This window comes from Bipolaris sorokiniana (genome assembly GCF_000338995.1).
Source record: "Bipolaris sorokiniana ND90Pr unplaced genomic scaffold COCSAscaffold_4, whole genome shotgun sequence".
In the NCBI taxonomy this organism is placed as follows: Eukaryota; Fungi; Ascomycota; class Dothideomycetes; order Pleosporales; family Pleosporaceae; genus Bipolaris; species Bipolaris sorokiniana.
In genome coordinates, this window is record NW_006911898.1 from 1,406,759 (window position 1) to 1,422,152 (window position 15,394).

At 51.7% G+C, this 15,394-nt stretch overlaps 6 protein-coding genes across 6 annotated transcripts; 2 read left to right on the forward strand and 4 right to left on the reverse strand.

The window, feature by feature from the left end:
- Window positions 1–1,837: 1,837 nt before the first annotated feature.
- On the reverse strand, window positions 1,838–2,946 carry COCSADRAFT_83905 (uncharacterized protein; the record flags this gene model as incomplete). Its single annotated transcript, XM_007699833.1, has 2 exons — window positions 1,838–2,733; window positions 2,784–2,946. 2 exons carry the CDS (start codon window positions 2,944–2,946, stop codon window positions 1,838–1,840), a joined length of 1,059 nt encoding a protein of 352 aa, XP_007698023.1.
- A 629-nt stretch (window positions 2,947–3,575) lies between these two features.
- COCSADRAFT_299486 (uncharacterized protein) lies at window positions 3,576–3,975 on the forward strand. Its single transcript, XM_007699834.1, has one exon. It carries the CDS (start codon window positions 3,734–3,736, stop codon window positions 3,956–3,958), a length of 225 nt encoding a protein of 74 aa, XP_007698024.1. The 5' UTR covers window positions 3,576–3,733; the 3' UTR covers window positions 3,959–3,975.
- A 305-nt stretch (window positions 3,976–4,280) lies between these two features.
- Window positions 4,281–5,920, forward strand: COCSADRAFT_299504 (uncharacterized protein). The gene has a single exon (XM_007699835.1). It carries the CDS (start codon window positions 4,753–4,755, stop codon window positions 5,605–5,607), a length of 855 nt encoding a protein of 284 aa, XP_007698025.1. The 5' UTR covers window positions 4,281–4,752; the 3' UTR covers window positions 5,608–5,920.
- Window positions 5,921–7,094: 1,174 nt separating this feature from the next.
- On the reverse strand, window positions 7,095–9,656 carry COCSADRAFT_299510 (uncharacterized protein). Its single transcript, XM_007699836.1, has 2 exons — window positions 8,709–9,656; window positions 7,095–8,642 (listed from the first exon to the last, which is right to left on the reverse strand). The coding sequence occupies exons 1-2, from the start codon at window positions 9,370–9,372 to the stop codon at window positions 7,372–7,374; spliced, it is 1,935 nt and encodes a 644-aa protein (XP_007698026.1). The 5' UTR covers window positions 9,373–9,656; the 3' UTR covers window positions 7,095–7,371.
- A 610-nt stretch (window positions 9,657–10,266) lies between these two features.
- COCSADRAFT_353896 (uncharacterized protein) lies at window positions 10,267–11,776 on the reverse strand (the record flags this gene model as incomplete). The annotated part of the gene is made up of 2 exons (XM_007699837.1): window positions 10,267–11,308; window positions 11,537–11,776. 2 exons carry the CDS (start codon window positions 11,774–11,776, stop codon window positions 10,412–10,414), a joined length of 1,137 nt encoding a protein of 378 aa, XP_007698027.1. The 3' UTR covers window positions 10,267–10,411.
- A 292-nt stretch (window positions 11,777–12,068) lies between these two features.
- COCSADRAFT_24653 (uncharacterized protein) lies at window positions 12,069–14,590 on the reverse strand (the record flags this gene model as incomplete). Its single annotated transcript, XM_007699258.1, has 7 exons — window positions 12,069–13,166; window positions 13,224–13,388; window positions 13,443–13,632; window positions 13,688–13,756; window positions 13,786–13,975; window positions 14,024–14,260; window positions 14,314–14,590. The coding sequence occupies 7 exons, from the start codon at window positions 14,588–14,590 to the stop codon at window positions 12,069–12,071; spliced, it is 2,226 nt and encodes a 741-aa protein (XP_007697448.1).
- Window positions 14,591–15,394: the final 804 nt, after the last annotated feature.

Here is a 15,394-nt window from a genome sequence, read left to right on the forward strand (position 1 = left end):
GACAAAGCGCAAAAGTCTCAACAGGAGGTGGAAGACGCGTCGAGTGTGGCGAGGGGTGGCGGTGGAGGTGGAGGATGCTGGCGATGAGGGCAAGAGTCGTGAGTCGCGGTGAGAAGAGCGGTTCTGTGGGCGGAAGCGAAGTGGGCGCTTTACTGGGCGTCCATGGGGGCGTGCAAAACGAAAGACGGGAGTAGAAGAAGATGCAAGGAAACAGTCGTCAAGCAGGCGCCTGGTCTCGGGGCCGACGAGCGTGCGGCTGGCGAGATCGGCTCGGAATTATCGTGAGGTCGTGAAGTGTGAAGGTGATGGTTGGGGGTCGCAAATTCAAGTCGGGTGACCCGTGGACGGCTGTTGGCCGCTAGTGCCAGGACAGGAGCACGGGCTATGGCCAAGATCGTCGATAGCAGCCCTCGGGACGCGCCCATCGAAAAACCAAACACACGACGACTACCGGCTTGTTGTTGCAACGGTCTTGAACGTGTTCGGGGTGGCTAGTTTGCATCCTCGCGCACAATACCGTGTTCTGCAGCTGTGTTCGGCCACGTCGAGCTGCTGCTGCTGGTGCTGCCAGCGCTGCAGACGACCACATAGCGAAACTGACGCGCTCCAACGCGCTCTATGCGAACGCTAATCCCGATATGGCACCGGGTGGCTCGTGCCTGCTTACCGCAGCAGTGGCCCTCTTTTTCGACGGCCCCTGCATACATACGGATACTCAACATGTATTTTTCTGCAAAGCACCAATGCCTGTCACGACTTTTCCACCTCGTCCACTCTCCTGCTGCCATTGCTATCGATATTACGCAGCCAGCCTCACCGACTCCACAGTGCTGATATACCCCTCGCATCTGGACTTTCCGCACCCACTGCAGCCGCCGCGCCGTGGGCCACAGCCAACAGCACGCCGCCAGAAGATGCCAGCGCTGCACCGCACAGATGCATTCGCAAGCTGGAGTACCCCAATTCGCTGTCAGTCTGGAGACCGTGCTCCGCTGTGGGGCATCACGGACGGCACACACATCAACTCTGCAAATGCTGCATGACTCGTCGAAGCTGGTCCTTTTCTGTCTTTTTGTCTCCGTCTGTGGGCTGGTGATCGGTGGCACGCGCTTCTCGCTTCAACATAACATCTATCGCTATCGTGCCTGGCCTCGTTGCCCATTCTTGATCGACCGCGGCCTTCGTCAAGGTCGACGTTGGCAAGCGAGACCCCTATCCTGGCCCATCTGCAAGTCAGACTGGAGTTCCCAAACGTTTTTTTCCTTGCATCCCGCGCTTGGCTGCGAAAGCGGTCTGGCTCGCGGCATCTTGTCACACACCAATAACCAGAGGCGCACGTGTCTCGCCTAATACGTACAGGCTGTGATCCAGGTCGTCTCCCCTCAATGCGTCATTGGCTGCCATTTCTCTTGCAATTACTATCCTAAGTTTGCAGAGTGTCAAAAAGTGGGCTCAACACAACACGAGGCCCGAACTGCCGCCCATTATGGAAGCTCCACGTGTGTTGTTCTAAATCCACAAAAGTCTTCAATAGTCAACGTGCGGGGACGGCATGCACTCCACCACATTTACAAGCTTACGGCTTCATTTCATCACAAGCATCGATTCGTTGCATGTCAGTGCCTCGATTTGGACAAGACTCTGCCATGTCACGCATATGCCAAGTCACTTCACATGGTACCAGAACATTGAACAATAATGCCCTGCTAAAGATGTATTGGCATCATCTTACGCGTGACTAAGTCTATTATCATAAAAAGGGTTCTATGTCCAGTTCATCCATCTCGCCTTTATTGCTAAATTACACATCACATCTGCTCAAATGGCCTTACTTCACTTACAACCCAAGAGCAGTGTTGAAGGCAGTCGCAGCCGCCTGGCCCTTAAGCCCATTAGCGGCAGATGCTGCAGCATCGCAGGTACTGACAGCTGAGGCGCTTGCACCGCACTTGTTGGCAAGCTGGGAGCAGATGAAGTCGGAGATGATTGCAATCTTCTGGGCCGAGCCATGGTTAAAGGTAGTCAGATCCGAAGGCTCGAAAGCATCCTCCTTGCGACCATCGGATGGGAGGCCGAAGACAATTGTAGGGTCGCAGTTGCCAAAGTCTGCGCTCGCCTTGCTGCTAACAGCGTCACCTTTGGCAGCAGCAGCGCCATCTTTGGCGGCAGCAGCATGGCCCGCACTGGCAGCAGCTTCGTTTCCGCAAGCAACAGCCTGCTCTTGCGCAGCTTTATCGTCCTTGTTGTTATTCTTGTTGTCGGCTGCAGCTCCCTTTGCAGCTCCCTTAACATCAGCGACCGCAGCAGCGATCTCGGCCTCACTGAGGTCGTCAACACGGAGCCCAAGGGTGTTGATACATCCGGCATCATCAGTGGCGTCATCACAAGTGTTTCCAGCTCCGGTAGGGTCGCCAATCTCGCCAGGGGCAAATGTGGAAGCCTCATTTGCCATCGATGGGTCGCCACCAATGGAAGCAATTTGGCGTGCAAGTTCTTCAGCAATTTGCTTGTTGAGCGCTTGCGCGCCATCAGCAGCAGGGTCCTGGTGCTGCTGGAGTGCGGCAATTTCTGGGTTGACTGCCTGAATCGATTCGCAAGGAACAGACTTCAGGCCGACAGAGCCAGTGTTGCGCTCCAAGGCACGGTATATAAGCGCCATAGTCATACCCTCCACATCACCAGCCTCTTTGGCGTTGGTAAAGGCCTGGTCGGCTACGGCTAGCTGAAGGCAGTCTAGAAATGATTAGCTTCACTGCACTGGCGCTGATCATGGAATAACTCACCAGCATCAGCAATGTCACCAGCTCCTTCTGCTGCTGCCGCTGCTCCGAGTAAAGCAAAGACAGGGTCCTGGATGTTGGCGGGGTTGTTCTGCTGCAATAGGGTGTTGACAGCGAGATTGACGTTGCGATGAGAATGCTCCTGGGGAACCTCACGCTTCGTCATGACAGCGGTTGGGCGTGCAGCCGCAGCACTAGCAAGGGCAAGGGCAATGATAGTGTTCTTCATAGTGAATATGGGACACTGGTTCGTCTACTTTGTAGTCGTCAAAGTGAATAAGGGGGTCTAAATGAGGGTATATAGCAAAGGTGGACCGGCCTATCGATTCTCCAGGAACGATGAAAAGAAGAAAAAAGAGCGAATACTTTGAAAAGCGACGAGCGAAGGAATCTTCAGAGCTGGGCTGTTGATGTCTTTCAGGCAGCATGAGGCATGATACCTTATATACAGCATATATCACGGTGGAGTACTCTGTCTGGCACCTGTCAAGCAAGTTTCCGTAGCAAGAGCCGCCGGCCTTACCCGTCCACAGAGTCAAGAATGCATGATGGCGCCCCCTGGATGAGGGTCCAAGCAACGTCAAGTGCTGTTGCTGTGGAGCCTCACGATGGTGGTGAGGAGCCGCTAACCTCGTGAGCAACGGAGCCATAGTCCTGAATAGGTGTGATTGGCCAGTTTCTGTCAATAAGTGGGTAGTTGAGATGAGACATGGGCAATGATTGGAGACACCCCTTGCTTCACCACACCTTTTATCAGCCTCGCTGGCCGGACGTAGTGTTGAATGCATACTGAAGGATCGCGCGTAGAAGAAGGACTTCTTTGTCCACGTCGCGAGTTCGCTTCAGCTCGATATCGTGCGCTTCGCCTAGAGGAAGCGCGCGTTCCACAGAGAATAAGAGGACAGTATTGTCCTGCAAAATTCTTTCATGTTACATGACGTTGTATACTAGCTATGAAGCAATTGTTGTTCTCTTTGGCATTTGTCCCAGGTCATGCCGCGCGCGTATTGCATACAAAAGACTCGACGTCATTCTACCAGGCACAAAGGAAGATGTTTGACCGCCAGATATTATCCAGGACTTTGCCCGGATGTTCCACAGAAACTGGTGTTGTGATACCTGGTGGCTTGCACAGGATGTTGATCTTCACCCGCAGACATGCCTCGGCTCATGCCTGACCGGTCTATGGAGACACACTATACGTATCACTACTTTGCTCTCTTATTCGAAAGACTTCAAGAGAGGGTTATGACATGAATTAACGTGATCCACTTAGACTCCTCTACTGTCCTATGAGTGTCCGCGAGAGTGCCTTGGCATGGGTAGGCTATTTTCCGACTTGCATCAGAGAGCTCACGAGCAATAACAAGGCTATACCAGGAGACCTTTACAGGACCTATCCATAACATTGTTCCGTTCTACGGCTATTATCTCCCTGATTTCGGCACTGAGACGGGTTCGATTTTACCCGCAGTTACACTCGTGGTTCACAGACGTTGCGTGTCTCAGATGACCCGATTCTGCCTGAGACGAACCAACTCCGACAATCAGCCACGTTAAGAGTATCAGAACGTCAGACAGCGATTGTGGTTGCATCATTGCGAGATTAAGTTGTGACTTTCAATGGGCCTGCATCCTGCTCTGTTTCTTTTCTGAACGCATTATTCAACTGTTCTCTACTTGTTGCCTAGTTCAACATCCGGTACGCATCCTCACAGCATTATCACACATCCTGCAGATCATAATAGCCTCGATTGTCGGGGTGAATCGAAAACACACAGTTATCGCTCAGCACGCCGCACTTGCATCACCAAGTTTTCACATTGTTGCACCCTCCGCTCCTCGGCATATACTTGCTCAAGGCCCACATATACGCGAAACAATCCGCTTCCAGTCAGTCAACGCACATCAATCGAACCACTTGTGCATTAACAATCTACAGAAATTCCCTATTGGGTACCACAACGAAGTCATGGCTAAGACTAAGACAATTGTGATCTCACAGCCAATGGACGCGCGACATGTCGGTGGCGTCAATGTTATGGGTAGTGGGAGCTCAAGCCTTGACAACTACTTCAGTCACAATGAAGCTGAACCGAATGAACGGTCACCGCCTGGCCCTGACGGCGCCAAGTTAGAAACACGCGGCCGTTCAGATACCGTACCGATTAATACACGACGACCAGGCCTGTCGTGGAAGGAGAGTTTCTCTAGATTGAGACAAAAGTCTTTCTCTCCTCATTCAAGATCACGTCGTGGAAGCGAGGAGAGGCATCTACCAGAAAGTCAGGTGAACCACCAAGTAGAAATGTCTGATGGTAGTCCCACTCCTCTGAGGACACGGCGTAGTACAACACGACTAGGGCAGAGTATCGGATTGGAAAGCGATCCAGATAATTCCGCCTCAGTATCAAAAAGTCGTACATTCCAACCAGAGCTCGCATCAGCCCGTCCCACCACAGCCTCGTCAATCTACTCAACTGCCACCAATCTTGAACCATACAACGCGATAACCACATCTCAAAGAAAGATTGCTTGGAACGAGCAATATCTCCCACTTCCTGGAGAGCGCAAGATATCTGAGGCAAGCATCCGCCCACCTCAGCCATGGGCGAAATCCAAACGCACAGACTCGGGTACCGCCATTGACTTTACAAATGTGCCTGTAGAGGAGCGTCCAATTCCCTTTCAAGAAATCATGGCTATCCCGAGTTTATCGGAGCGCTTGGCCATGTACAAGAAGACGCGCGACTACTGGGCGACTGCAGACCATGGGTTGGGAGAATGGGTCGAGCGATCTGCGGCACCAAAGACGATTGTTGCGTAAATCATGGAGGGGTCTAGGAGCTGGGCGGATTTTGGTTCACTACTCTATGCTGTGGATCAATCTTGTTACCCTGCTTTTACTATGCATGGGTTAGGTGTGATGGGTGTATTTGGTTTTTTTTGGAAGCTTCGTGGGCGCTGGCACCCGTGGGTTTTACTCGTGCCTTGTGACGGCGCTATATGATCTCATTTGTTTTGTCTAACAGACTTGGCTGTATGATAAGATGTATGAAAGTTTACTGATATCCTAGAATGGAATGAGCTACTTGTACTAGTAATGTTTGATTAGTTTTATAAGAATTGTAATAATTTATCATGACACATGTTGATAAAAGTATGAGTGACAGCAAATCAGATGTTTTTGTTTTTGCACCGATATTAAAAACGCTGCGGTATAACCAGAGACACAACGACTCTAAGGACAATTTTGCAGACATGCCTGCCAGCGAGCATATCTTCTTCAGATACCATACTGACAAATCTATCCACAAACACATCAACCCCACACAGACAAATGTGTTAGCTATCCAAACAAAACCAAACAATATCAAATCATCGTTTCAACCCCGCTACCCAAGACATTTCAAACACAAGACAAGTAAACACTGTTTCCCGTCTCATACCTAAAGATTAAAGGCCTGAAAGAGAGATTATCTAAAAACACAACACCCCAAAGCATATATAGTTATACCAAACAATCACTTACTAAACAAGCAAATAATTACCCCACAAACCACCACCACTACTACCCTATATATCTAAATATCTCCGCGAAAAAAAAAATTACACACTGCAATATAGAGGAGGAGGGTGTTTACACAGAATAAGAAACCCACCAACCCAACCCCCCGAAACACACCCGAAATGTGCTACATCCACCTCCACACGTGTTCCTCGCCTCCCCCACAAACATGCGTCCACGTGATGGATATCCGGTATACAGACTGCCACCACGCGATCACGCACAGCCTGGACCCGACACTGTGTCCGCACGGGACGCAGCGAAAACGTGTACGCAGTGGAGAAACGTGCGCGAGATGTAGTGAGAGGAAGGGAAGTTTGAGTTTAGGACCTAGTATGTGCGGGGCGTAGAGCAATAGGGGGGGGGGAGATGACGATGACAAAGACGATGACGAAGAGGGGCAACCACGAAGAAGGGGGAATAATAACAAAGGGGGGAGGTATGATGAAGCAAATAAACAAATTATCATTCACACCTAACGACATTCACCGAAAAAGTAGAAAAAAAAGACTAACTTACTAAGTTAAACGTGAAAGACGTGAGAGACTGTCGTCTTATCTACATACATTGTTCGTTGAGGGAGTTGTGGGGGTATACAAAGAATGAAGGAGGGCTAGTGGACAGAGGTAAAAAAAAACAATAATAATTATGGATTAAAAAAACCAACTCCTTCTTCTTTCCTTTCCAGCATCCATCCACGTGCACAAAAACTGGAAACCCCCCCCCCCATATGTTCAACGAAAAAAAGTGTATACATGTGACACGTATTTCCATCAATCAATCCCCATTTGTTTGTGAAATAAAAACAAGTATTTCTTTGGCCATTTACTTCGTTCTTCTTGAGTTGTTTCCTGCATTAAGTCGTACGTGTGCCGTCGTATCCAAAAATAAAAATATTGGGCTCGTGATGATGATGATGAAAGTTACTTACATGAGGGGGATCAAAAAAAGAGTTCACATCAAACAAGTAAGAAGAAGGAAACCAACCAGTAAGCAAGCAAGTCAGCCCAGTTGACGACGCAACTAGGCAGTGTCCTGTTGCTGTTGCTGCTGAGGCGGCGTCTGACCGAAAAGGCCACCAAACCAACTGGTCCTGTTGGCAGCTTTGCGCGCCTTCATAGCCTCTTCTTCGTTCTGGACCAGGCGCAGCGGTTGCATGCCCTTGCCTGTCATGACCCTAGTGCTGGTCTCACTGCGCACGAGCTGACGCGGCGGGCTAGGTGTATCAACGTGACTGGCCGACGAAGACTCGGTGCGAGCATCCACCTCCTTGTCCTCTGGGATGGGGCCCTGACCAGATGGAACTCTGGAAACGGGGTTGCTGGATCCTGGCCCACTGTTGACTGGTAGGCCAAAAAAGGAGTTGCGGGGCGAGACCACGCCGGGCGAAGCCGGGTTGGATGCTCCTGGGCGGTACATGTTATTAACAATACCGGCGGCGCCAGGAACATCGGACGTTGATCGGCGATGGCTGCCGCTTGGGTGACGACTTGATGCAGAGCGCGTAAGGGGAATGCTGGGCGCTGTGGCTGGGTCTTCGTGTGCACTCTGCTGGGTTAGGGGTGGCGGACCCATGGTGCCACTGAGGGGCCGGGGCTTGTTTTTGTTACCCATGGCCACGGACTTGGCGCGCTGGAGGAAGCCTTGGGGCTGCTCATTCTCCTGGGGCGGCGGAGGTGGAAGCTCTTTATTCTTATCGGGGCCTCCTTGTTCGTTGTCGGCGTCGTTGCCAAGGACGGATTCGAAGCCTTGGTGGGTGAGCAGGCGGCCAATGATCTTGTTGATGTAAAGAGTGAGGGCCTGGTTTTGGGCCTTCATGCTGTTGAGCTCTGTCTCGAGCTTGCGAACAACTTCTGCGTCACCCTCTTCTGCCGATTGAAGCTCGTCAGCCAGGCTTGTCGAAGGGCCGCTGCGAGATGGAGCGCGGTCGTCGGCACTGGAAGCCTCTCGCAAGAAATCGCCGCGGCTCAAGTCTCCATTAAGGGTCTTCTCACCCAGCAGAAGCTGGAAACTCTCATTATCCTCCATGAGCCTTGCGTTGGTCATGCGCGTCTCCAGCAGTTGCTTCTCGAGCTCGCGCAGACGACCGCCACCAGCATTCTCTACTTCAAGCATCTTTACCTGGTACTCTGCGAGCTCTAGGCGCAGATCTTCGATGATCTTGTCTTTCTGGTTGATGAGCTTCGAGTTGCTGCGCGAGTTGCTGCGCTGCACCGAGTTGGGCGGCGCGAAAGAGGCGACATTCTCGAGGTTCTGCGAAGAGTTGTTGCGTGAAGACGCATTGCGGAAACTCGCTGCGACCAAGTTAGTATTTGCACGTGGTCACCCCTTGGTGTTGACAGAAAATGGGGACTACTTACATGTGCGTGATAGGTGCTGCTCGCCCTCGCCCTCTGGCTCGCCAGTGGGCATGTTCTTGGTCGCCATGGTCTCCTTGAGTCGCTGGATAGTGCCCTGCATTTCTTCCTGTCGTGCCTGCGTCTCCTCCTTTTCCTTCATCGCCTGGGCACGCTCGGCTTCGTAGATGGCTTCGAATTCGCGGTGCTGGCGGGTGAGCTCGCGCTTCTCGTTCTCTAGCGCCTCGACCTTTTCTTCCTCCTCGTGTGCGCGCTCCTCGAGCTTGGCCTGCTCTGCGAGCGCTTCGTCCAGCCGAGCAGTCAAGACCTCGATCTGCTTCTGGCGCTCTTCTGCCTCGCCTTCTACCTTTTGCAGGCGCTCCTTGAGATCTTGAAGCAGGGCGGCCTGCTCATCTCGGGCCTCGTCAGCATCGGCCTGCGACGCATTGCTCAGGTTCGAGGGGGTAGCAGGCTTCTTGACAGCAGCGCGTGCAGAGACGGGGGCGCCGTTGGTGCCTCCACGGACAGATTTTGTGCGCGAGACTGCGCTGGCGCCATTGGTAGTCGGGGTGGAGGAGCGGGCAGGCGTGCGGCTTGCAGCCCCTGGTGAAGCTGACGACGTCTTGGCAGCGGCGTCGCGACGAGACGTGCTCGTGGCAGGCGGCTTGCTTGCTGCTGCTGTTGACATGACGTGTTTGTGCGTATGTATATATGTATGTGTATCTTGTCTTTGTAGGGTACAAAGGCGGTGTTGGCAACGTCGCTCAAAGAAGCGGCGAGTTGGGCAAGACGGCCAATTATTGAGCGACCAGCGAGCTAGGCCGCGCCGAATGTGTAATGTGGTGGTGTGCGAGCCGCCTGCAGGGCTGAAACGTACGGGGAATTTGGGGGTGTAACTCGCAGTGTTTGCAAAGAAGACAAGACGTCGAGTAAGGAGTTCGACAGCGTTGTATCAGCACACACACGGGGTTGCGCCGGTACAGTAGTAATAGGTAGCCATAATCTCGGCCTGCCGTGTTCTCCCCTGCCCTTCCCTGCATTAGCTGCCAAGCCCCGCCCACTCTGACCAGCCGTAGACCAGGAAACCAAACCCCATGGCCTGCACTGTGCCCTGAGCCACGCGTGAGCACCACCCAGCCAGACACCCAGATGCTGTCTGTCCTTTTTGTTTGTATGTGTGTGTGTGCGTGTGTGTGTGTGTGCTCAACTTCCCAGCACACGCACTGCATCGCCGCGTCCTGCAAACTCCCTGTTCGCCGTTTCGCCGTTGACGTCGTGAGCGGCAGCACGCCGTGTGGAGAATGTGGAGAACGTGGCGAGGCGTGGCAGACACCCGAGCTCCCTTTTACAGTCCTGACATCCCGACTACCTTCTCTGCGGCCGTTTACCATGTGACATGCCCTCGGTTACGGTGTGAAATTACTCGTCGTGGGTCCCATTGAGCAGTCCAGAACATGGACACTCATTACTTTGGTAGACCGCTCTTGTCATGGCCCAACATTAATCCCTCGGGCCCACCTTGCACACATGCGCGCGCACGACATACCCTCTTTTGCGCTTACACGCTTGACTGGCAGAAAACAAGCAATCATGGCACATTCCCACAGACCCTGCTGGCCAAATTTCTCAAGTAATAGTAGTACGGAGGAGCGCGTCAAAAGTCTTCGCGACAGGGGTAGGCAGCGCACTGACGCACCGCAGGTCTTGGCATTTGCTGTTTTGACAGCTTATTTACTGATATCCTCCCACTCATTATCTACATTAATTTTGATAGCCTTTACAGCTGTAGCCTCCCTCTCAGTGCCCTTTCCTGTTCTCCTACCCTCTTTATATTCATTGCCACCTTCTAATCTAATGATATTTTGAATATGAATTGGTATTCTTTCAATCCACTCTTGAATCTTCCACTGAGGTAGCTCGTCCCAAGCTTTCGTCCAGGCTCTGATAGCTTCAACCTTACTCCTTGGAGCTCCCTTTTTCGTAGTAAGCCTCTTCATATATGGCCAGCAGCACTCTATTGCATTAAGATCAGGTGAATTACCGCACCAGAGTAGCCTAGCTACCTCAAATATATTAAAGACCTTCTGTTGTGAGTGATGCGCATGAGAAGGAGCTTTATCTTCTTGAACGAGAGTATATAGCCTCTCTTTCTTACACTCTTGAGCAAAAGGCAGAAGCTTAGGTATTAATATTTCAGCGCGATATCTCCACCAATCAATACCATTTCCTTTACTACGAGTAAGCTTACCTGTATCTGCAGTAAATTTCCAAGTTAGCTTCTTGCCAGGCTTCGTACGTAGGCCTAGCCTTCTAACTCCAGTATTCAGTTCCCACTCAGCTCTAGCCTCAGCTTCAAGCTCTTGGTTAAGAGCCTCAATAGCCTTACGAGCTTCTTCCTTCTGCTTTCTTGATTCAGGTTGCCAACAGTGGCAAGGACCTTTCTTGTCATATGAGAAGCTCCCCCAGAACATGAACTCAGAGTAGCCTTTCCACCTCTCACGTATAGTACTGCGCAGAAAAGCTTCATCAGATTTCCTCCAGATCCGATAGCCTCCACGGCGGTGATTAAGGACTACAGAGGTCTCATCTGTCCATATAACATTCTTCCAATCCTCAAGAGTCCACTTCTCTCGCTCCTTGCACCAGGCTAGTCTCTCCTCCCTCATCTTCTTGGTCAACCCAGGCTTCCTCGTCGGCTTCGTCTTCTTGTAGCCTGCCTTCTTGAGTATCCGGCGCACTGTTGTAGCAGAGATATTGACTCCCTCTTGACTAAGTTCGCCAGCGAGATCAGCACAGCTCTTCTCTCTTCCATATCGATCGCGTACGAGTTTCTGGGTAATAGATTGACGTACAGCCTCGGTTTCTTTAGTAGGGCGTCCCGAGCGAGGAGCATCTTCAAGGTGAGCGTTGCAGATAGTAATAGGTTGTGAGGCGTTGTATTCAAATCCTCTCTTGATAGCTTTGGCATATATACTTCGAACAGTAGACTCAGGAAGGCCTGTAAGGTAACAGACCTCACTATTTGACTTTCCTGCAACGGATTTAAGAGTAACAACAAGTGCACGAGTAGCGATATCATGATTAGGAGCCATATTGAGCTAATCTGATTGAGAATCACTGAAAAACAATGAATATGAGGGGCTCCAGGAAGGCCACGTCGAAACACCAAATGCCAAGACCTGCGGTGCGTCAGTGCGCTGCCTACCCCTGTCGCGAAGACTTTTGACGCGCTCCTCCGTAGGCTAACACCAAATTGCATTTATCACTAACGGACCGATCTAAACTTCAACAAACATGACCGCCCAGTATTAAACCAAACTTGTGTACTCATCGCAAGAATTTGTAAAAGCTCCTATATACACACCACCGAAAACATCTCACTATCTAATTGTCCAATGGGTACCGGTCAAGGAACTTGAAAGTGCGCAGACCCTCAGTGATCTTGGTAACAACTGCCGCCACGTCGCTGGCGGAGTCGAAGCTGTAAACACCAGGGGTGCCGGCCTCAACACCAGCAGCAGACAGAGTCGAGTTGCTGGCTCCGAGAACACCAACGGGCTTGCCAAACTGGTAGCCAGTCTGGAGGATCTCGAGAGGGCGACCAGCAGGGTACAAGGTGGAACGGGCCTTAGTAGCCGTGGAGTTGGAGTTGGCGAGGCTGCCCGCAGGGGCAAAGAGGGCCGAAGCGCTACCATCAACAATGATGGCGTCAAAATTAACGGCCGAAGTAGCAGAGTAGGTCTGGTCAATGCCCTCGCCAAGGTGCTCGGCAACTACCGTCAAGCTAACCTTCTTGTCCTTGAGCGCGGCCTTGAGCGCCTTGCCCTTGTCGCCAGTGGATGCTGCAGAGGTAAGGTATCCAACCTTCAAGCCCTCAATCTTGAGCAGGGGCTCGCCAGCCGGGTTGACACCAATCGTCTTGTTGTTGTGGTAGAACTTGTCATCAGGTGCGGGCGCAGTCATGCCAAGAGCAGTAGCAACACGGGTAGCAATGTCGTGGCTGATACGGTTAAGCTGGATCAAGACATTCTGCTTGACAACCTCGCTCTTGAGTTGCGAAGTCTCAAATCGGATGGCGTTGATGACAAACTGCTGCTCGACTGGGGTCAAGGAGTTGTAGAACAGGCGAGGCTGTGACCAGTTGTCGGCGAAGGTGCTGGAGACTGTGCGGACAAGGTTTCCGCTGACGGATCGAGAGGGTGCAGTGAAGAACCCGCGACCTTCGGCCTGGGTGGCTTGCTTGGGGTAACCGCCGTTCAGGGTGTTGGGCGAGTAGGCGGCAGTGTTGAGAGGAATGTACATTTGGCCAGCACCATCACGCTCGTTGTTGTGGACAGGAACACGGGGCTGGTTGATAGGAATCTGCTCAAAGTTGGGACCACCGTTGCGGTTCAGCTGAGTGTCCAAGTACGAGAACATGCGTCCTTGAAGGAGCGGGTCATCGGAAACATCAATACCGCGGACAAGATGACCGGGTTGGAACTAGAGACAAATAAGTAAGCATTCGGAACCCTCCGTCAATATGGCACCGGAACATACCATGATTTGCTCAGTCTCGGCAAAGTAGTTGCGAGGATTGCGGTTCAAGGTCAACTTGCCAAGAGGGGTGAAAGGAACAATGTCTTCGGGAACAATCTTGGTGGGGTCGAGAACGTCGAATCCGAATCGAAGTTGGTCCGACTCCTCCATGACTTGAACCTCAAACTGGACACCAAAAGGTTAGCAATCATCGTCTTTCAATAGGCTAGGGGTACGCACGATCCATTCTGGGTAGTAGCCGTTCTCAATGCTCTCGAAGAGATCCTGTCGGTGCATATCTGCGTTCATTCCGGCGGTGGTTTGAGCCTCTTCCCACAGCAGGGAGGCCTTGCCCTGAAGAGATCGGAAGCGGAACTTGACGAGCTTGGATTTGCCGTCATCACGGACAAAGCGGAAAGTATGTACACCCCTAGACAAATGAGTCAGTACATTGTTCATCTAAACATAAGAGAGGTTGTTCTTACCAGCCATCGGTATGCCTGTAGGAACGAATGGTACCACTGTAAGAAAGAAACAACTCGTTAGTAATCGTCCTGCTCAACCATTTTACATGTTCACTTACTGTCCACTCATTGCCCACATGAGGGTGTGCATAGTGCTAGGTTGCTGACTGAAGAAGTCCCATGCCGAATCGTGAGCCGTTGCTGCCTGAGGGATCTCACTGTCTGGCTTGGGCTTGACAGCATGGATGAGGTCAGGGAACTTGATGGCATCCTGGATAAAGAACACAGGAACGTTGTTGCCGACAATATCTAGATACTGTCAATACCGCACATGTGTGTCGTCAATATGGTGCTTACCAAAGTTGCCTTCGTCGGTGTAGAACCTGACGGCAAAGCCGTGAACATCTCGGGCAGTATCGGCAGAGCCACGGCTTCCTGCAACAGTAGAGAATCGAATGAACACTGGCGTTTCCTTCTCAGAATTGGCAAGGAATGAGGCTCCGGTAATGTTAGACCAGTCACCATATGACTTGAATGTTCCGTGAGCACCGGCACCACGGGCGTGCACGGCGCGCTCAGGAACACGCTCGTGATCTAAACGTCTCGGTTAGTAAATCGTCAGATGCGGGGATTTGTATTGCTCTTACCAAAGCTCATGATTTTGCGGCGGAGAATTTGATCCTCGAGCAGGGATGGACCTCGCTCACCAGCCGAGAGGCTCTCTTGGTCGGGTTGGGGCCCTCCCACAGGACTCGTGAGGTAGGCTTTGCTGTCGTCAATCTCATATTGCTTCATGAAGTCATCGGTTGACATGGCAGTGGCACCATCGCGTCGGGCGATTGGTTGGTCATCCATGTAGGGGCAACCAGCGTGAGCGACATGGCAAATAGCAGCAATTGCTGTCAAAACGTTAGACCGTACCATCTTGAAAGCTGCTTGAGGCGACGTGAGATGGCCTGGAAGAGAAGATGGCGTTGTCCTTTTATACCGCCTACGGGATTTCATCGCCAGCTAAAAAGCATCCGACGGTTAACCCGTGCTTCAACGTCGTGCTAGTTTAGATCCTGGCAACTGACAGTCCTGAATGACCGAATAACGTGATGGTAATTTCCCCAGCTGAATGTGGGTGCTAGCAGATCCCGAGCTGGTGGATAGGTTTACTACTGGTAGGACGTGTACTTACAATAGGTCTGAGGTAAGGATTAGCATTGCCGGACCTCTGAGTGGACTGAGTTTATGCTGCATGTGTGTAAGTTTGTAACTGACACGCATCTGTTACCTTAATTAGGCATAGGGGCGGCCGTGAAACTAGCAAGAGAGATGGCGATAGTTGATGATCCCTGGGTCTAGGAGAGATAACGTTTTTTTTTCTGCATGTACACTGTGCTTGCCACGCATGCGGAGACCTTTCACAACACGCACACTGGGATATTTCCTTTTTTGCTCAACATACCGCTGGAGGCCCCGCGCCTATGGACGGAAACATCGAATCAGCGCAGCGTGATATGAAAGCAGTTGCAATGCCAAGGGGTGTGTGCTGATCATGTCACCGTGCCTCGAGGCCAAGCAAATAGTGGAACTGGATCCTGGCTTACAAAGTTTACTAAAAAGAGATGCGTTCAAGAAGCCTCAGCGGGGGGGGGCATTGCAGTACTGCACAATTCTAACGGTGGCCAAATCTTGCAGTTCACATACATACGATGAGCGATTTGGCGAAGCGCAATATTG